General features: G+C 40.5%; 2 protein-coding genes across 10 annotated transcripts in view; one reads left to right on the forward strand and one right to left on the reverse strand.

The window, feature by feature from the left end:
* Positions 1-2791, forward strand: part of LOC122335389 (putative methyltransferase NSUN7) — a 29802-nt gene extending 27011 nt beyond the window's left edge. For all 3 annotated transcript variants that reach the window (XM_043233235.1, XM_043233236.1, XM_043233238.1), the window contains 2 exons: positions 1536-1806; positions 2279-2791. In XM_043233235.1, the coding sequence (XP_043089170.1) occupies positions 1536-1806; positions 2279-2655 (648 nt within the window). In that variant the 3' untranslated portion in view covers positions 2656-2791. The remainder of the gene's footprint in view (positions 1-1535; positions 1807-2278) is intronic.
* A 5-nt stretch (positions 2792-2796) lies between these two features.
* LOC122335387 (amyloid-beta A4 precursor protein-binding family B member 2-like) overlaps positions 2797-22500 on the reverse strand; it is a 28283-nt gene continuing 8579 nt past the window's right edge. For 5 of the 7 annotated variants that reach the window (XM_043233229.1, XM_043233232.1, XM_043233233.1 and 2 more), the window contains 8 exons: positions 18908-19036; positions 18691-18818; positions 11833-11947; positions 10682-10757; positions 8640-8723; positions 6715-6830; positions 5818-6000; positions 2797-4547 (listed from right to left, as the gene is read on the reverse strand). In XM_043233229.1, coding sequence (XP_043089164.1) covers positions 4392-4547; positions 5818-6000; positions 6715-6830; positions 8640-8723; positions 10682-10757; positions 11833-11947; positions 18691-18818; positions 18908-19036 — 987 coding nt within the window. In that variant the 3' untranslated portion in view covers positions 2797-4391. Of the gene's footprint in view, positions 4548-5817; positions 6001-6714; positions 6831-8639; positions 8724-10681; positions 10758-11832; positions 11948-15709; positions 15871-18690; positions 18819-18907; positions 19037-22500 lie in introns of those variants that run through there. The other 2 variants (XM_043233230.1, XM_043233234.1) reach the window with 2 other exon arrangements.

Here is a 22500-nt window from a genome sequence, read left to right on the forward strand (position 1 = left end):
AATAATTAATAGTCTCATCAACATTAAAATAGTTTTATTTCGGTTCCTTTCAGAAATATTTTGAGCCCTTTTTTTGTAAATCTATGTGTGCGTATAATATAAACGGAGAGAACAGAGGCTGGTTATTTTTGTGTGTTGATGTTGTTTTCGCTGGTTGATGCTCAAAGCATGCTGGGAGGAGTTTCTCTGGGGTTTGAGCCTCTCTTTGTTTCTCATGTCCGTGTTCTCATTGACTAATCCTGCTGTGTCTGTTGAGGAATCCCGTCTTTCCCTCCCTCCGCTTTCATCTGCAGCTAAAAATAACCCAGCAGAGAGACCGAAAGAGAGAAGAGCCTCCATCAGCCTCCTGCTGGATCCAAGTTAAACTCCAGCGGAAAACGTGATGCGTGCCCTTCATATACGACGAGTTAGATTACAGCGATCCGTCACGTTTATTCCTGCCTTGACAGTCAGGAAAACATCATCAAGCTGCATATCCTTCCTGCCACGACCAATAAAAGACACTAATAAAGATCATTGTCGTTCGCTTAAAAAGGTCTCATAAAAAGGCTATTAGGGGTGTGTGTGTGTGTGTGTGTGTGGGAATATTACCCTCCTCCCGTAACACACACTTTTACGACGCATCTGTACAGTCTCACCTGGGACTAATAAAGTCTTCAGCTGCGTTCAGACCAAGGCTCTTCTGAACCGGGCTCCGTTTCCGATCGGTCAGATTCGGCGCGCGTGCGACCTCGCGTTCAGCTAAAGGACGATCGTAATGAGTGTAATCCGGGGCCGGGGCCGCTTCAGAACCACGGGACGGGCAATAAATGTGTGATGAGGAGGAGGAGGAGGAGGAAGAACGTCTTGAATAATTCAGCCCTCATGTCTGCATGCGTTAGCGTCAACGGGGCAAAACCTCACGTCCTCAAACACACACACACACACGCTGAATTATTCACTGTAAGAGAGTGTGTGTGTGTGTGTGTGTGTGTGTGTGGTGCTGAGACAGCAGTGACCCTGGAAGGAACACACACACTAACCCAACATGCTTCACAAAGACAAGACCTAACTTAAGATCTTTTTTTTCCTGAAAAACCTTTACGTTTCACTACTTAATTGTTTTTTAATTTATTTTTAATTTTTTTTCCAATGGTTGAGATGTGCAGCTGTTTCTTGTACTGCTGTATGATTTTGTGTGTGTGTGTGTGTGTGTACACACACTTGTGTAATCTTGTGGGGACATTTCTTAGGTCCTTATGAGGAAACAAACTTTTTCGAATTACATTTTAAAATTTTTCGAAAATGTTAAAATGTGAGTAGTTTCCTGTAAGGAGTAGAAAAATAACACATACAGTCTGTAGAGAATAAAACATTACACCTAAGAAGAGTCCCCAGAAAACACAAATGTGTGTGTGTGTAAAATATATAATATAAGAAATACAGCTCTAAAATATTAGTATAAAATATATATTTGTCAGATGTGTTTCTCATATGCAACACAGTGTTTTAAATACACCTCAGCTTCTCTGTTGCTTGTTTTGTCTCCTGAACAGCCTGAACCGGAAGTGAAAGAGACGCCACAGGAAGTGCTCGCTCGCGCCGTGGCCAAAGGCCTGTTAGATGGCCTCCAGCCGAACCAGCCAATCAAGAAAGAGGGCAGAGGTCGGCGGTCCCGCAGAGCGCCTGCCAATCAAAAGCGCTGCGTGAAGACACGCCCACACGCCACACAGAGCGACCAATCGCGTGTGGCGGAGTTTCTGAGCCGCGAGATGAAAGGAAGCAGCTCGGAGCCGACACTGAGTCAGCTGAGGACAGCACACAACGGTCACTTCAGTTCAACAAATACACATAACATTACCTTTAGCTTGATTTTAAATGTCAAAACAAGCAGTTTGTCCACACCACATGCAACAGAATCAATCCCAGCCAATCAGAAGTGTGGGCGGAGCTAAACTCTAAATCATAAATATCAAACATTCTGAGTGACTGAAACCATCTTTGTTATGTAATATACTCATTGGTTCACAGTTACATATATCTTTAAGAACTCTTATGTCTTTCAGCATGGAATAAATGTATATTAAAACTCACATTAGACACGTTTAACTTAGATTAAAGCACCTAGTCTAAGATTATCTAGTCATATAGTTTATATGTTGCTCCAACCACAAAGTCACAGAAATAGAAACTGATAGCTGATTAGGACAAAACCTCCAGTTAACGTGGAAGGGATCTATTGCGCTGTTGCGACACATTTTCAACTCCCACTGTCCTGTTTACTTCTGTATCTCTGCAGATAAACCCTCTAGTTCTCAGCGTCCTTCTCAGAGCGGTTTCTCCAGAACAGGCTCCGCCTCCAGCCCCGCCCCTTTCCCCAGCTCCTACTGTAAAAGTTTGACTCGTTTGGCCGCGGCTGTGGTTTCCACCAACGATAAGCAGTCCTCGCCGCCTCCCGCTCCGCCCAAAGGCCGACAGGAAGTGCTTCGGCCGGCGACCGTCACATTTCCTCCAGTTCTGTTGCCAAGTGACACTCTTCTTCCTCAGAGGTTCAGCCACGCCCTTCCCGCCCGACCAAGCCCCGCCCACGCATACCTGCAGTGGCGTAACTCGACACCGGCGGTCCCTCGAACCCAAGCGCTGTTCAGACCCAATCATCTGCGGCCGTGGCTCTGACACGCTTCAGTCAAGTATCTCACCGACTTTATTAATCATAGAAGACTTTTAAAGCCAGATATATCTGAAGAGCCCAACTAACTCATCACTAATGAGAGAACATCTTGAGTTTACATGCAAATAAAACTCCCAGAGAGACGCTTTAGTTTTGATGTCATTTATTTCCACAACATGATACATTAATATGGTGTAAAAATGAGTGCGTTTAGTGGTTGAAACACCTTTCTGTGAGAAATAACATTCCCGTGTTTGATATCTGAAGCTTATGCTTTAGCAGGGATTCCTCGTGTAGGCGAGCGTCTGAAACGCTCCACGCAAGTACGCAAAGTCTCTTAGCAAAGCAAGCTCTGTTCATGCATCACAGCGCTCCGCTAGTCATAATGCATTGCGAGTGCGTTCGGGATCTCCAGCGCGGCTAGAAGAGGGCGTTAGTGCGAGTCGTTTGTCTTCTAACGTTTCCCAAGGAATCACGGAGGAGAAATGGGTTTTTTGGACGGCGTTGCATTTACTGGGTCACTTTCACAATGTGGGATTTCTTTAAAGTAAAAATAAGCAAGGGACTGTATTTTACCATTTAAAAATCAATCCGAGAAGCGGCTGTTTTACGCCAAAAGGTCTCCAAAACTTTAAAACACTGAAGCGGAGTCAAGGTTAATTCAATACTGATATTGTGAAGCGGTTTCGTTATCAAGTAAAATTTCAATGTTAAATGTATTTTGTTAACCTTTTTTATAATAAACGTTTAGCATTAAATCAATGGATTCCGATCAAGTAAAGGTCAGTCGTATCTCCAGATCAACTCTTACTGATTCTCCATCAATCGTTTTCATCAGGATCTTTTGAGGAGCTTCCTCCAAAACATCTCGCATCTTCTGAGGAGACTTTATTTCCTCAGCATCATTTACCGGAGATACAGAGCGACTAATATACTTAGATGATTTCAGAAAGATCTCACTGATTCACAAGCATCACTATCTCCTCATAGGGATATCAGCGTTCGAGGCAAATTCATATTTTTACTTTCTCATCACTATATAAGCCATAAACACCAGATGGAAAAAATCAAATGAAACGCATGAGATCTAAATACATTTTGTATAAAGGTTTAAAAAAAATGGACATTAAACAAAACCGCGTAAATGTGGTATTTATACACGTTGAATAGTTTTCAGCTGTCCTCGCCAGCACGGATCATGTTGAGTTTGTACAGAAGCAGCACGCGTTTGCGTCCTCACGCAGGGACTCTTTCAGACGGCAGGGTTGAACTGAAGGAGACTAGAAAAGGCCCGTTCCGCTCTCCTTTACAGAAGCACAGCGAGCATTACAACATCCCCACCGAGCATCACGATGGAAGATGACGGATCAGCCAGAGCCACGCGCTCTCCGGCAGCGGAAAATTCGCTCGAAATTTCTTGGGGAGGGAGAACTTTTTTTTTCTCTCAAAGGATCCAATTTCCCCAAGCGTGCGAATGAGCGGGGGGTTCGAAATGAGACGCGCTGAATCCAGGTCACGCGCGCGAAGACGGATCTGAGCGTGACACGTGAACACTGAGTGAGAGTGTGTTAGTGTGAGGCGGACGCATGCTTCGTTCAGCGCCGTTCGTTCATCTCGCCCCGCTTTTTAGTGTTACGTTGGCCTGTGTTTCTCTTCTCTTGTTTGCATCAGTAAATACACACACACACACACACACACACACACACACACACCTGCTGTCCGTCACAGCCGTTCTGCTCCGTCATTGGTGGGGAACCTCGGGGGCGGGTTTCTTTTTCAGAGTGTCTATAATTGATTGGACGCCGCGCTTGACGCTGGACGTTACGCGGCGGGTGACGGAGTCGGTAGGGGGCGGAGTCAAGGAGCCGGACTTCCCCAGACACTTCTGATACCGCAGCTAGAGGAAAAAAACACAGGTTTAGCTCTTAAACGACTAGAGAACCGTGTGTGATCTGTGCAATTTATGTACGGAAAAGAAACTCTTTCAGCTTGTAAAAACGCACTGGTTTGTGAGCAAACATGGTTTCTGGAGTTCTCTTTAGTGATTGAGAAAACGCTCAATTTCTTGTTTCGTGACGAGTTTGAGGAAAATGAAGTGAAGTTGTCGGAGGGAGCATTTTTACTGTGCAACACAAACACCACCAAAGTTTCGTGAGCTTGAGAGAAAGCAAAACATTTGAGTTGAGCCATTTTTCATTCAACTGCATTTAATTGTTTCCTCAAGAAGCGGCTCGCTTGTAAGACCACATACCAAACTTTTTTTTTTTGGTAACAAAATGCCTCAATGTTTGCATTCCGTTCAGAAATATTTTGATAAGTCTCAAAATGTTTCTTCATTTCAATTTTGCACAATGATTGCATTTATTATTGAACTTTTTCTTCATCTGCTAACAAATTCTGTTCCCTAAAGAAACCGTTAGTTTGCAAAACTTTTTCATTCCCTTGAGAAACATTACAAAACCTGTCAACTCCCAAAACTGTTCCTTGGGAAATGTTCAAACTGATAACAATGAGTATTACAATAAAATTTGCATTCGCTTACAAAAATGTTGTTAATTCAAAATATAGAAATTTCCACTGTTGCACCAAACGTTTATCTCCCACAATGCTCACATCTGTAAACAAACACTTGCGTTCCCTCACAACAAAACTTTTATAAGCTCACAAAATGATCTGAATTTGTTTGCATCAGCTCTAGAAACTCTGCGTTCATTCATCTCAAGAAACCAAAACTCAAAACCAATTATATATAAATGATTTGGTATTTCTAATGATATTTAAGCTAAAATGTAAATATGTGAACCTGGAGCAAGCGAGCAGTAAGTAGCATGGGTGTAACAGCCAAAAAGACATTCATATCCTAATGATTTTTTTATGTGAAAAAACCCCAACCCAAAATGTATTAAAATGGGTTTTTTTATTAGTAATATGCATTGCTGCATTTGAACAGGTTTAAGGGCTATTCACTAAATATTTAGATTTTTCTGCAAGTTTTCTAAATAGTTGTATCTCAACTAAATATCACCCTATCCTAACAAAAAGCTCATTTACTCTGATTATGTATGCATCTAAAATGTAAAAAGCGAAGTTTTGCGTTACTCGATAAACTTCACGCTTTGTTTCAGAAGGTGTTCCTTCACGAGACGTTGATGTTTGATGTCACTCACCACGCAGGCCGACTGCACGGCCTCCGACACGCTCCCGGCGTTGGGTTCGCACCAGAACACGTGACACTGGAAGTGCTGGTTCCCCGTGTCCATGATGAACGCAAACGTATGGACGTCTCGCCCCACGCCCATAAAAGACAGGAAGCGCACGCGGCACTCCACTATGACTTCCTCCTCTTCTTCCTGTCCGTGCAGAAATGATCGCAATAAACGTCACGTCACCGGCTCTGAAATACTTTCACAAGCCTATGAATGTTTCATCAGAGTCCAGGCAGAAAGAGAAGAGCACAGTTAGGATTTCTATAAAGTGATTGTCCTGGTGTTAAAAACTCTATATGCAGGTTAGTTAGACTTTAACGGTCATTTATGTTAAGTTATTGTCAAGTTATTGTTATTAAGTTTGCATTAGCCTTCAGTTTATTAGCCCAAAACACGCACACTCCAGAAACGTCGCCTTACTTTTGCATTCGCTTCTAAATGCTTTTACCGTCAGACTTTGTGTTAGCTCGCAAAATGCTTTTGAGCAACTCTGCATTTACTTTAAAAGCTGTGGAGTTAAAAAAAAAAACTTGCATCTGTTCACGAAAAAAAAACTCAAATGAATATATTTTAGCTTTAAAATCTAGCATTCCTTTGAGAAAAGGAGATTAAATGTTTGCTTTTGAACATATTCTGCAGAGCTGCTAAAGAGAACGAAGCGTTACGTACAGCGTTTTATAACTTGCATCAGGTACTTGAGAAATGTGTTTAATCGTTACGTTAAGCATGTAAATGTCAGAAGCGTCTAATTCAGAATACATTTTTTCGTCTCTAGATGACATTTCATCTAGTTACTTATGGGATCTGATGCTGTCTCAAAGCAGAAAAATAGCAAAGCAAAGTGTAAGTTAGCGTCACCTTTTCTTTGATGACAGTAATGGTGGCGTCTGCGACGTTGAGCAGGACGGGGGTCCAGTCCTCTTTCCCTGCGGAGGACATCAGACTCTCTATCGCTCCATTGATCATGTCCATCCCTGAAACACACCGTTTGAGAAGAGCATTATAGTCCCTTTACTGTAACAACTAATGCTGTAGAAATGAGCCTCCAAAACCGAGTGAGCAGAGACTGTCAGCATCCTAACAGAGATCCATCAATCAATCGATCAATCAATCATTTTTATTTATATAGCGCTTTTAACAACTCAGGTTGCATCAAAGCCCCGATGACTCGGGAGCGACTGACTGACTTTGTCAAGTTATTGTAAAAAAAAAAATATTTGGATGCACGCAATGCAGGTATCATAAAAATGCATGAAGTGTACGTGTGCATGCTGCAAAGTCAATAACATCATGCTTTCTCCCATTGAGCTGGGCCAATACGACCGATACTTGATTTTCAAACAGTTGTAAATATTGGATAAATCATTTGTTTTTCAACTTTGTTGAGTCTTACTCATTTAGGGTCATGTATGTGCAAAGATTTGACACACGGACGTGTTTTAGAAAGACTGTACAACTTTTGTTAGGGCTTCTGTGTAGGGCTCGCTTTGACCCGCACTCGATTTTCAAACTGCTCAAAATACTTGGTAACCAACTATTTCTTCTTGAAATTTGGTGAGTATTTATTATTTAGGATCATGAACGTGATAGTAATAGTTTCAACACACAGATGTCTTTTGGAAAGGCTATACACATTTTTTAAGACTCTTGTGTTGGCGTTAATCTGACCCAAACTCAATATTCAAACGGCTTGAAATACTGTATAAACTATTTATTTCTTCGTAAAATCTGATGAATATGTTTAATGTTGGGTGTTGAGTGTGCATGCAAAGTTTCGACACACAGATATGTTTTGGAAAGGCTGTACAAATGTTGTCAGGAGTTTTGTAACAAAGTCAGTTTGATACTCACTTGATATTTAAACAGCTTGAAAGATGGATTAACTATATTTATTTTGTCTTGATATTTTGGGAAATATTTCTTATTTAGGCTCATAACTGTGCATGCAAAATTTAATGCACAAATGTGTTTTTGGAAAGGCTGTACACATCATGAAAAGACTTTTGTGTTTGGTTCAGTTTGACCCATGCTTGATTGTCAAACCGCTTGAAATACTGGTTAAACTATTTATTTCGTCTCGAAATTTGGTGAATATTTTGCATTCTGTATTATGAAAGTGCATGTAAAGTTTTAACACACGGATGCGTTTTGGAAAGTGCGTACGCATTTTCTTACAAGTTCAGCGTTGGAATCGTATCAACTGCCCCATTGGTTTCTATGCACTTCGCTAAAAATAAACTTTCCAAAACATCAGGTAAAACAATTACGGTAATTTATCAATCACTAAAATATGAAATACATGTGAACTAAATGTAATTTAAGACTCAATGTCTTTCTTAAAAAAATCGGCAAAAGTGTTTTGGATCTCAATTACTATACAGCACTGAAACAAATAGAGAAATAAAGAGGCAGGGCATGTACAAAAAGCAATACTACTTGCATGAAATACAGCTAATATTTGTAGTTCAGATAATAGTTGTACCTTGGTGTACAAATAGTTACTACAAGTAATTGTGATTGGTCAATTTTCATATTTTTACTCTCTAAAAAAAGCTACAATCAAGATTTTCTTAATTCTTAATTTTTTCTAAGTTCTGTTAATTTCTGTAATGCTTCCAAGCAGCTTCACATTGATAAAAAGAAAACTAATGGTGTTAAAAAATGTGAGTTCAATTTCAGCTTTACAGAACACAAAGGTGTCATTACCCAGCCCTTTGTTTGGTCGATGGCATAAAATAAGTAACCGGTTTCATTTAGTATTTGTTGTGGTGTGTGTGTTTCACCTATAGGTCGCAGCACTGACGTCATTCCCAGGTAAAGCACGTGGAAACTGTGTTGCAGGTCAGTCTTCGGTGTTGGAAACTCTACTGAGGAAACACACAGATGAGAAACATCACGCAGAAGATTTCGCTCCGGCGAGGGGATTGCATTCGTATAGAGCGGGATCCTCTGGCATGATAAAAACAGAGCAATGCGTCCCCCAGGAGCCCAGAAAGCCTGCGCCGCGCGCTCTGCATTATAAAACAGGCGTTTGAAGCCGCTGTAAAGTGTGACGGAGATGAGACGGATGTAAATGCAGCGGCGGCGTGATCCTCTGATCTGTAACACGGCCAATTTAATTGCGTTTTAATGGGTCAGGACTGCAGCTTTCATTATCTCACTGATCGCTGCAGGAATTTACAGACTTTATGCAATAAAGCTCAGCGTTTGCTGAGGTCAGCACGGCCCAGTGCTTTATTTATGGACTCGTAGTGCTGGGCCGTCAATTTACAACCCTTTAAACACACACACACACACACACACAACATATATATTTACATCAGAACAGATGAATATACCTGAGGACAAACAGCTCGTAGGGCTATTTATATTCATGCATTCAGGATGTTACAAAACAAAAAACACCACTGACCAATGAAATACAAGCATTTCAGTCACGAAATCAGAGCTTTACGCACACATTAAGTTCTACTTTAATCAAAAATACAACTAATTAACCGTGACGTGCAAAAAAAACTAAAAACTAATCATTTGAGAGGACTGATTGGGATTTGCGTCATTTTGTCGCTTTTGCTCATTTCAGTTTTATTTTTATTTTTAATGTTTGGAAACCCTGACCGTATTAACTTCTCATTATTTTAACGGTCTTTTCTAACAGTTTATGCATGCACTGATTGAAAGTAGTTTCATAGAATATAAAATGCACCTAAATCCAAAATTATTACATTTTTATTAACATTACTAAAATATGCTAAATCAGCTAAATGTACATATTTCTTATTTGAGCTGTCATTTTTATTTAAGAACCAGGGTTTTCGCTGCAATTTTAAATGTGTGATTTTGTGGGAATGGAAATTAATAATCTTTATAATGGATATAAATGCTCTAAAATATTTTATAGGTTAGAAATGGCTGTCACAAACTACAAGAAAAGTTATTTAAATTCATTGGAAAAAAAGGTGTAAACCTTGTAGAGCATTCAATTATACTTTTATAATTGTAGAAAAAATAAATAATAATAATATTTCATATAAATGTTTTTGTTCGGTCATGCTCTAAAATATTTTAGCAGGTAGAAATTGTAGAAAAACAGAAGATAACCCAACAATCACAAAAGTGTACAAAGAAAAATAAAACTTTGAAACCCTAAACAACATCAACCTAAACTTTTAGAATTCTGCAATTTAATTATTTTAATATAATTCTTTTTATTTAAATATTTTTAAAAATCAAATTACACATCAACTTTTATGCTGTAATGTATCAGTCCTAAAAATAAACGTAATAAACATCTTGAAATTATTTTTATAAAATGTCGAAATACATTTTTTCTATAATGCAAATGTTAGAAAATGAAAGTTGTAATTATCGACTTTATAAGTATATGACTATTACAGCAAAACATGGATGGCCTTGAAATATCGTCTCAAATCATCGAATGCTTCAGATATCTGACCCTGGAGCACAAAACTGAGATTCACGCATTTATCTAAAAGCTGAATAAATCATCTTTCCACCGGCGTGTGGTTTGTGAGGATCGGACGATATCTGTCTGAGACACAACTTTTAGAAAATGAGGAGCAAAACATTTAAATATTGAGAAAATCACCTTTTAAAGTCGTTCAGATCAAGTTCTTAGCAATGCATATTACTAATCATAGCTTAATCTTTGATATATAGACGATAGGACATTTTCTAAATATCGTCACGTAACATGGGCTTTACTTAATATCCTTATAATTTAGTGAAGTTTTGACTCATACGATGTATTGTTGCTACGAATGTATCTGAGCTCTTATGACTGCTCCTGGTCACATGACCTTACCTCTCAGAGGAACATCAGAGCTGATCTGAGACGAGGAGCCAGCGACCGGACCGACGCTCCTGCGATCAGCCATAATCTGAGAAAACAAGAGACGACGGCTGATGAAAACACCCTGCTCTGCTGCCGTCAGTCTCTCTGAGGACGTTCATCTGGAGCCAATAAATCTCCGCTCAATGTTAATCAAAGCCTGAGGATGGACATGCTGAGTGGGCAACTTTACACGAGGAGGGACGGTGCATACTAACACACACACACACACACACACACACACACACACTCACACACAGACACACACACACACACACACACACACACACACACACACACACACACACACACACACACACACACACACACACACACACACACACACACACACACACACACACACACACACACACACACACACACACACACAGACACACACAGACACACACACACACACACACACACACACACAGACACACACACACACACACACACACACACACACACACACACACACACACACACACACACACACACACACACACACACACACACACACACACACACACACACACACACACACACACACACACACACACACACACACACACACACACACACACACACACACACACACACACACACACACACACACACACACACACACACACACACACACACACACACACACACACACACACACACACACACACACACACACACACACACACACAGACACACACACACACACACACACACACACACACACACTCACACACGCACACTCACACACACACACACACACACACACACACACACACACACACACACACACACACACACACACACTCACACACGCACACACACACGCACACACACACGCACACACACACACTCTCTCTCAAACACACACTCTCACACACACGACAGAGAAATACTCTAAACACAGATATTTTCCCAAGAAGACACTTATTTTTTTCTTCTCACAGACCCACAGAAACGGCTTTAGACGAAACCAGACCGGATTGGTCGCTGAGGCTCTCTCCTCATAAATATTCATGAGCCTGATGATAAATATGCGACTGGTGATTTTACATTTGTCGCGCTCGTTTGCAGTGAATGTGCGAGGATTGTTTTGGGTGGATTATTTCTTCGCTCCTCACCTTCGAGCAGATCTGCTTCAGGCTGCTGGCGACGCTCTCCGCGGGACTGTCACATTGAAACACGTGGCATTTCAGCACTCGCGTGTTCTTGTCACGGGCCACGTACGCGAAATCCCTGAAACAGAACCAGAGACGGCTTGTGTTTGAGTTCGTAGAGCGAGAAACGCAGACGTTAAAGTGTGTTACTATCACGTTAGAGCTTCCTTCAGGCGTCTGCGATAATAAACAGGATTATTATTCAGGAAAGTAGATATGAAGCGAAAACGTTTAATTTTTTTGTGACGTCGTTTACCAAAACCGAGTTTTCGAGCAGGTTTTCTTAATTTGAGCATGTAAAAAAAGTAAATAGCGGTAATTTTTTTTAATGAATAAAAAAAAATGCTAAAACGTAATCAAATCATAATAAACACTAAAATAATATCAATTAAAAACAAATCACAAACATCAAATTAAAATGCATGTTAAAATGTAAAAAATCCTAAAAAGCGTTTTATAATAAAAACTTAAAAGCTAAAAAAAGCTATTATATAATAAAAACAATTAAAACAAAACGCCTACCAATTTAAAATGTTACATTTAAAATAAGCATTTATTAAAATAAATTAATGTATAAATGTATAATTCAAATATAAAAACATGTACTGTAAATAAAATCCATATCCAAAATTAATTGAAATAAATTAAAGCGCATTCGTTTAATATCGTTTGGCTTTAAGTATCTCAGTTCAAAGAGGTTTTTATTTGGAAAGGTCAGTGTAAATACTTCTATCACTCATTCATCGTGTGATTCAGATGAGATTAACATATAGTGTTGAGATTGAAGAGCATTAGCAGCATGAGAACAGGACAGCAGCAGAAAACCATCCATCAGGAGAGTCAGCCGGAGCTATATCCACATGTGCGTGTAGAGAATGTAAAGGTTACTGGTTTAGTGCCGTGTTTCAGTGTCACTCGTGACATTCAGAGCTCAGCGGCGACGGCCAGCAAACGTCTAGAGCCAACCCTACACAAAACACACCGACCAAAACAGATTTTAAACAGTTTTAAGTTGCTAGGGTGTTTGAGGTTGTTTCCAGGCGTTTTCCTCTTGTTTTGTTATGAAGGGAGTGTCTTTTTAAGATCATCTGGATTGCTGCGGGGGTTGCTAGGGAGTTGCTGTAATTTGGGGTTTTTCCCTCTGTTTAGCATGAAGGGAGTGTCTCTGTCTAGTCTACTGTGGACAGTTGCTATCATGTTTTGGGTGGTTGCTAGGGTATTTGGGGTTGTTTCCATGCGTTTTTCTCTTGTTTGGCTTGAAAGGAATGTCTCTGTGATCTGGTCTACTGTGAACTGTTGCTAGGGTGTTTGGGGAGTTCCATGCGTTTTTCTCTTGTTTGGTGTTTATGGTGGTTGCTAGGGGATTGTTATGGTGTTTTGGGTGGTTGCTAGGGTGTTTGGGGTTGTTTCCAGGGGTTTTCCTCTTGTTTGGCATGAAGGGAATGTCTCTGTGATCTAGTCTACTGTGAACTGTTGCTAGGGAGTTGCTATGGTGTTTAGGGTGGTTGCTAGGGTGTTTGGGGTTGGGATTGCTATGGTGTTTTGGGTGGTTGCTAGGGTGTTTGCAGTTGTTTCCAGATGTGTTCCTCCTGTTTGGCTTGAAATGAATGTCTCCGTGATCTGGTCTACTGTGAACTGTTGCTAGGGAGTTGCTATGGTGTTTAGTGTGGTTGCTAGGGGGTTTCCAGGTGTTTTTCTCTTGTTTGGCATGAAGGGAGTGTCTCTGTGATCTAGTCTACACGGTGGAGACTAGAGAGTTGCTATGGTTTTTTGGGGTGGTTGCTAAGGTGTTGTTAGAGTGTTTTTGGGTTTCCAGGTGTTAGACGTATTTTTCCTGTTTGGCACGAAAGGAAGTGTCTCTGTGAGGGGAGTTGTGGGTGGTTTTTAGGGTGTTGCTATGGTGGTCTGGGTTGTCGTTAGGATGTTGCTAGGATGGTTTGGGTGGTCACTCTGCTGTTGCAAGGTTGCTGTGGTTAGTACATTAGTAGAAATCATTTTTTCCATCGGTAAATATATTGTAAAAATACAGTTTTTAGTTTTAATTTAAAATGAGGGTTTTTGTTTTTGTTTAAATGATCTATAATAACCCTGAAGTTTACATGTTAAATCGTCAGCATCTGTGGCGGCTGAGGGAAGTCGGCGAGTTCATGAGTTTACTCCCTTCACTCTGTCAGTCAGAAACTCAACGTGGCTTTCATGTGTGTGAAAACGGAGTTCACTATAAACTACACAACACACTGACACACTCACACTCTCGTCTGTCTGCGCTCGCTACCTGCACATGAAGAGACTTCAGCTGACACAATAATCACAAGAGTGTGTTTCTCAGAAGTCTCAGAGCCCCAGCGATGAACCCATTCTGTCTGTCTGCACACACACAAAATACTGATACACTCTTATGGCGAAAAGCACTTTTAAAGCTGAAGGGTCTCTGTGAGGATAGTGATGATAATGGTGAGGATGAACTACATTTTACTTTTTAAACTCACTGTCGAACGCTAACGAATGTGAGCTGTTTATCACGAGAACATGAGTCATTTACTGAGCCAGTGAGAGTGCTGTGCCTGACTAATACAAAACACTCAGCACCCTAGCAACGGCATAGTAACCACCCAAAACACCTTAACAAGCACACCTTCACATGTTTGGAGGGAATTTTGCAGACCTTCTACAGCACCTGAGCAACCAGCCTAAACACCATATAGAACAACACCACAGAAACCTCACTGAACACCCTACCAACCAGACAGAACACCATAGCAACACCCTAGCAACCATTATGTCACACTAGCAATAACCTAGCAACCGCCCAAACCACCACCAACACTATAGAAACCTAATTGAACACCCTCGCAATCAGCAATAAACCCTAGAAACCACCCACAACACCATAGCAACCACCCCAAACCATAAAACCCTTATTAACCAGCCAAGTCTCCACCAACATCCTAAAAACCAACATCCACCAAAACATAGTAATACCCTAGCAACCACTCAAACTGCAAATCAACACCCTGGAAACCACACACAACACTATAGCAACACCCTGGCAACCAATTTAATCACCACCAATGCACTAGCAAGTATAAAATCACCCTAACAACCACACAGAACACCCTGGTAGCTGCATAGCAACACCCTTGTTTTGTGATGTTTAACACACACTAAAGTCTAGTCCTTCATTGAGCTCTTTCTCTCAGGAGGAACCTTATCTGTACAGTATTGGTTTGTCAGGTTGTACTATCATCGTGAGCACATGCACGCGCACACGCACACACACACACACACACACACACACACACACACACACACACACACACACACACACACAATCAATCACTGTCTCTTTTTTTCCTTTTCCCAAAAGATTGTGATTGTTTCAGCATGTTATTAATAACTGTCACCTCCATACAGACCCTCAGAGACGCGAACACACACACACACACACACACACACACACACACACACACACACACACACACTGACAGTATTGTGCTCACATTTGCAGAACAGCAATAGTCATAAAACATTTACACACTCAGACAAACACAGTGTCTCTTTCTCTGCATATTTTTTCCCTTGCATTTCTGCTTGATTTCCATAATTTTTGCACAAAATTGCAAGGACTCCGTCCGCAGATTTCAAACATGCAAACACTCAAGTGCACACACCCTAAACAAACACACTTTTCTATACAACAAACTACAATGACCACCCAAAAAAAGACCAAATGTACTTCATCCTCAAAGTAAATCAAACACACCCGAGCGCACGAGACAGCAGCAGAGCAATGCAGCAGTGTGTGTGTGTGTGTGTGTGTGTGTGTGTGTGTGTTACTCACACTGATGTCACTCATCAGCATCCAGCTGCACTCTGGGTCGTTTCTCCCATCGCCACGACGACCAGCATCCAGCACAAACACACTCTCTGAGCCGCTCTGATCTCCCGTCTGTCCCTCCGTCTCTGATCCGTCCCTCCCTCAGCAAACACGCGCGCACACACACACACACACCCCGCTCTGAACGCCCAACACACTCCTACAACCTGCCCTCGCTTGCTCGCCGCACGCTCGCTCTCTCTCTCTCTCTCTGAAGAAGAGATGATGGACAATCAACAGAGACACAGAAAGTGGAAACCAGAGGATGGAACAAAACAAACCAAGATAAAGAGGAACCACAGAGGCTGAAACGACTAAAATAGAAAAACAACCCAGAATGAAATAGAACAGAAAAATAAGAATAGAAACAAACAATCTGGGAGGAAAAAGATCACTTGAAAATGAGTCTTGCCTTCGGAGAGTTAAAGAGATGAAACCCCTCGCTATTTATTAGGTGAAACGAGAATGTGTTTCACTATCAGAGATGCAACAAAAAGAGGGAGGAGTCCCCACACACACACACACACACACACACACACACACACACTCTCTCCCTGCTCCATATATAGAGCTGTGACTTCATCTCTTCAGAACCACGTGTACACGGACACAGAAAACGCTGAGTGCTCCAAATATAGCGCAATGACTTCACCCACCCAAAGACACTCATTCATATTGTATAGAACTCTGTGTGTGTGTGTGTGAGTGTGTGTGTGTGTGTGTGTGTGTGTGTGTGTGTGTGTGTGTGTGTGTGTGTGTGTGAGTGTGAGTGTGTGTGTGAGTGTGAGTGTGAGTGTGTGTGTGTGTGTGTGTGTGTGTGTTCCTCTAAAAGCAAAAGAAACACGCAATCCTTTTTCCATTTTCCTTTCTCAACCAGGTTTAGGGTCTCTGACATCTCTCCTCTACCTCTATCAGTCCGTGTCTCTTACTATAGCACTTTCAAAGAAATAATACAATAATAATACATAATACAATTTTTTAAAATACTGCTTTTGGATAAATATATCTACATTTGTTATTTAAAAGCTTTTACGTCATTTAATATGTTTTACTAATTTGTTTTTTATTATTATCCATTTTGTCTTTTTTTTTTTATTAGTTATTTCAGTGAAACGTAAACAAAATTAAAGTAGATATTTTGCTGAAATATTAAACATGCATTATTTTTAGGTAATGTTTATTATATTTTTATGTCTTGATTTTTTTAATCCTCTTTATTAATACTTCAAAATTTAAAGCAGAAATGTTAGTTAAAATGATTTTTTTAATCTTGTGATTATTATTATTATTAATAATAATAATAGTTTTAATTTTAGTTTTAGTTCCTGAATGAATGCATTCATTTGGTTATGTTCAGAATGAAACACTAGTTGTGTAGCATATAGTGCACCCTGACTAGCTGTTTTTTAAGGTTGACCACATTAACATTAACGTGTGTTCTTGATGTGAGTCTCGGTCTGCAGTGACATCTGCTGGCGAGCCCCGTCCCTCCACACGACTCACTCACTCTTTGTGTTTTATCATGTTAAATCTTCTATCATCCTGGATTCACAAACAGCAGCCTATTCATTAATAAACCCCTCGCTTGAATGTTCTCAGATCATTTATTTACTCAGACAAAGCTAGCGAGCGTACTCTAATGTAATATACATAGTTTGGGCGGAAACTAAACTACTTTTAGTGTGCCGACTAAGGTTTAGGGTAAGTGTACATTATATTGTGTATTATATATATTATATATTGTACATCATAAAGTTCTCCTTTCAGTATGATGAAAGCTTAATGTGATTTTATCCTCCCTGCTTTAAAATGTTTTTGTTCTTTTTCATTTGAGTGTTTGTGGTTGTAGTAGGGTTTTTGTATGCACGTCTATATAGTTTTTATTTCAGTTTAAAGTTCAACGAAGCTGCAATGAGAAATGTTCCTTTGCAACTGGCTGAAATAAACAGTTTAATGTATTTCAACAACAGTGATTTTAATTTTAGTTTCCGTTTAGCTTACGATCAGTCTTCATCGTGATGATCTCCTTACTACTGCTCACTAAATATTAAGCATACAGTGAACACAAGCCGGTCATTTTTAACCCTGCGACTGAAACGTACTCAACACATTTCTACAGTGTGCATGCTGTGCTTTTTGTCTTTATGCATGGAATACCCAAATGTCAAACAATCATATAAAAAAAATAATGATATGCACAACCAAGAAAAAACTATTAGAGAAAAAAATACAAAATACATTTGCACACTGTTGCTCTCGGAAAGCAGATGAATGTTTTTTAAAGCGCACACACACACACACACACACACACACACACACGTATCAGACAAACTCTTAGGCTTACACAAGCATAAAGCGTAATCATTTTTCACACATCTTGGTTTCTCAGCAGCTGAATGCTCATGGTTGGGTAGGCTTGAAGAGCACTGAATGGGAGAGTACCACAAATATATTTTTGCATTTCCATTTGCTCAAACAGCAAAATTAAACTCGATAGTGTTTTTACGACTTTCAATCAAACAAATTGAGAAGGCTTTTTTTAGATTTCCCGTCCCTCTCACAGACGCTGCATCAAAAAACACCTTGCATTAGTGTTAACCGGGTTATTATTTTTTTTGTTATTTGTTGCAAAAGTATTATAATAGAAGAATGATGTTATAAATGTACTTATATTTTTAGAATTTTTAGGATTTAAGATGCAATCACCGTTCAACCAGTTCATTTTAAAAGCAAAAAAATCTAAATATTGAGAAAAATGACCTTTAAAGTTGTTCAAGTGAAGTTTTGTATATTTACGGTAGAACATTTACAAAATATCTTTACTTCATAACCTAATCATTTTGGCATGAAACATGGCTAATTTAGACCCATACAATGTATTTGTTGGCTATTGCTACAAATGCACCTGTTTTGTGCTTCAGTGTGAGCGAATGAGAGTCACTGACCTGCTGAAGCCCCGCCCCACTCCCCAGACGCGGATGCAGCCGATTGGCTGCGAGTGCAGGAGGGTGTGGTCAGCGGGGTCAATGAGGGTCAGGGTGATGTCCTGCAGCACCAGCAGCATGTGTTGAGTCTGAGAGCGAGACGAGAGATGGGTGAGTGTGTGAACGAGACCAGGCGTGTGTGTGTGTGTGTGTGTGTGTGTGTGTGTGTGTGTCTCACCCTCGGTCTCTGTGTCTCTCTTCGCTGCTGCAGCTGCTGGATACAGTCACTCAGCACCGCTCCGCTCCTCGAAGACGTCATGTCTGCGTCTCGAACCTCCAGCCAGCCCAGATAACACACTCCAAACACCTGAAACACACCAGATCTCAGAAAACACACTCCAAACACCTGAAACACACCAGATCTCAGAAAACACACTCCAAACACATGAAACACACACCAGATCTCAGAAAACACTCCAAACATCTAAAACACACTCCAAACACACTCCAAACACACACACCAGATCTCAGAAAACACACTCCAAACATCTAAAACACACCAGATCTCAGAAACACACTCCAAACACCTGAAAACACACCAGATCTCAGAAAACACACTCCAAACACATGAAACACACACCAGATCTCAGAAAACACTCCAAACACCTAAAACACACCAGATCTCAGAAACACACTCCAAACACCTGAAACACACCAGATCTCAGAAAACACACTCCAAACACATGAAACACACAGATCTCAGAAAACACTCCAAACACCTAAAACACACCAGATCTCAGAAAACACTCCAAACACCTAAAACACACCAGATCTCAGAAAACACTCCAAACACCTCAGATCTCAGAAAACACACTCCAAACACCTAAAACACACACCAGATCTCAGAAAACACACTCCAAACACCTGAAACACACCAGATCTCAGAAAACACACTCCAAACACCTAAAACAGACCAGATCTCAGAAAACACACTCCAAACACTTAACACACACACTAGACCTCAGAAAACACACTCCAAACACCTGAAACACACCAGATCTCAGAAAACACACTCCAAACATCTAAAACACACACCAGATCTCAAAAACACACTCCAAACACCTAAAACACACACAGATCTCAGAAAACACTCCAAACACCTAAAACACACAGATCTCAGAAAACACTCCAAACACCTAAAACACACCAGATCTCAGAAGACACACTCCAAACACTTAACACACACCAGATCTCAGAAAACACACTCCAAACACCTAAAACACACCAGATCTCAGAAAACACACTCCAAACACTTAACACACACACTAGACCTCAGAAAACACACTCCAAACACCTGAAACACACCAGATCTCAGAAAACACACTCCAAACACCTAAAACAGACCAGATCTCAGAAAACACACTCCAAACACATAAACACACACAGATCTCAGAAAACACTCCAAACACCTAAAACACACCAGATCTCAGAAAACACACTCCAAACACCTAAACACACACAGATCTCAGAAAACACACTCCAAACTCAGAAAACACACAGATCTCAGAAAACACTCCAAACAAACACACCAGATCTCAGAAAACACTCCAAACACTAAAACACACCAGATCTCAGAAAACACTCCAAACACCTAAAACACACCAGATCTCAGAAGACACACTCCAAACACTTAAACACACACTAGACCTCAGAAAACACACTCCAAACACCTGAAACACACAGATCTCAGAAAACACACTCCAAACACCTAAAACAGACCAGATCTCAGAAAACACACTCCAAACACCTAACACACACAGACTCAGAAAACACACTCCAAACACCTGAAACACACAGATCTCAGAAAACACTCCAAACACCTAAAACACACCAGATCTCAGAAAACACACTCCAAACACTAACACACACACTAGACCTCAGAAAACACACTCCAAACACCTGAAACACACCAGATCTCAGAAAACACACTCCAACACACTAGACCTCAGAAAACACACTCCAAACACCACACCAGATCTCAGAAAACACACTCCAAACACCTAAAACACACCAGATCTCAGAAAACACACTCCAAACACATGAAACACACACAGATCTCAGAAAACACTCCAAACACCTAAAACACACCAGATCTCAGAAACACACTCCAAACACCTAAAACACACAGATCTCAGAAAACACACTCCAAACACCTAAACACACACACAGATCTCAGAAAACACTCCAAACACCTAAAACACACCAGATCTCAGAAAACACTCCAAACACCTAAAACACACCAGATCTCAGAAAACACACTCCAAACACCTAAAACACACCAGATCTCAGAAAACACACTCCAAACACTTAACACACACACTAGACCTCAGAAAACACACTCCAAACAGATCTCAGATCTCAGAAAACACACTCCAAACACTTAACACACACACAGATCTCAGAAAACACACTCCAAACACCTGAAACACACACAGATCTCAGAAAACACACTCCAAACACCTAAAACAGACCAGATCTCAGAAAACACACTCCAAACACATAACACACACCAGATCTCAGAAAACACACTCCAAACACCTAAAACACACCAGATCTCAGAAAACACACTCCAAACACCTAAAACACACCAGATCTCAGAAAACACACTCCAAACACATGAAACACACACCAGATCTCAGAAAACACTCCAAACACCTAAAACACACCAGATCTCAGAAAACACTCCAAACACCTAAAACACACCAGATCTCAGAAAACACACTCCAAACACTTAACACACACACTAGACCTCAGAAAACACACTCCAAACATCTAAAACACACCAGATCTCAAAAACACACTCTAAACACCTAAAACAGACCAGATCTCAGAAAACACACTCCAAACACTTAAACACACACTAGACCTCAGAAACACACTCCAAACACCTAAAACACACACAGATCTCAGAAAACACAAACACCTAAAAACACAGATCTCAAAAAACACACTTAACACACACAGATCTCAGAAAACACACTCTAAACACCTAAAACACACCAGATCTCAGAAAACACTCCAAACACCTAAAACACACCAGATCTCAGAAAACACACTCCAAACACTTAAAACACACACAGACCTCAGAAAACACACTCCAAACACCTAAAACACACCAGATCTCAGAAAACACACTCCAAACACTTAACACACACACTAGACCTCAGAAAACACACTCCAAACACCTGAAACACACAGATCTCAGAAAACACACTCCAAACACCTAAAACAGACCAGATCTCAGAAAACACACTCCAAACACATGAAAACACACCAGATCTCAGAAAACACTCCAAACACCTAAACACACCAGATCTCAGAAAACACACTCCAAACACCTAAAACACACCAGATCTCAGAAAACACACTCCAAACACATGAAACACACACCAGATCTCAGAAAACACTCCAAACACCTAAAACACACCAGATCTCAGAAAACACTCCAAACACCTAAAAACACACCAGATCTCAGAAAACACTCCAAACACCTAAAACACACCAGATCTCAGAAAACACACTCCAAACACTTAACACACACACTAGACCTCAGAAAACACACTCCAAACACCTGAAACACACCAGATCTCAGAAAACACTCCAAACACCTAAAACACACCAGATCTCAAAACACACTCTAAACACCTAAAACACACCAGATCTCAGAAAACACTCCAAACACTGAAACACACATCTCAGATCTCTAAAACACACCAGATCTCAAAAACACACTCCAAACACCTTAAAACACACCAGATCTCAGAAAACACA

This window comes from Puntigrus tetrazona, unplaced genomic scaffold (genome assembly GCF_018831695.1).
Source record: "Puntigrus tetrazona isolate hp1 unplaced genomic scaffold, ASM1883169v1 S000000769, whole genome shotgun sequence".
Classification (NCBI taxonomy): Eukaryota; Metazoa; Chordata; class Actinopteri; order Cypriniformes; family Cyprinidae; genus Puntigrus; species Puntigrus tetrazona.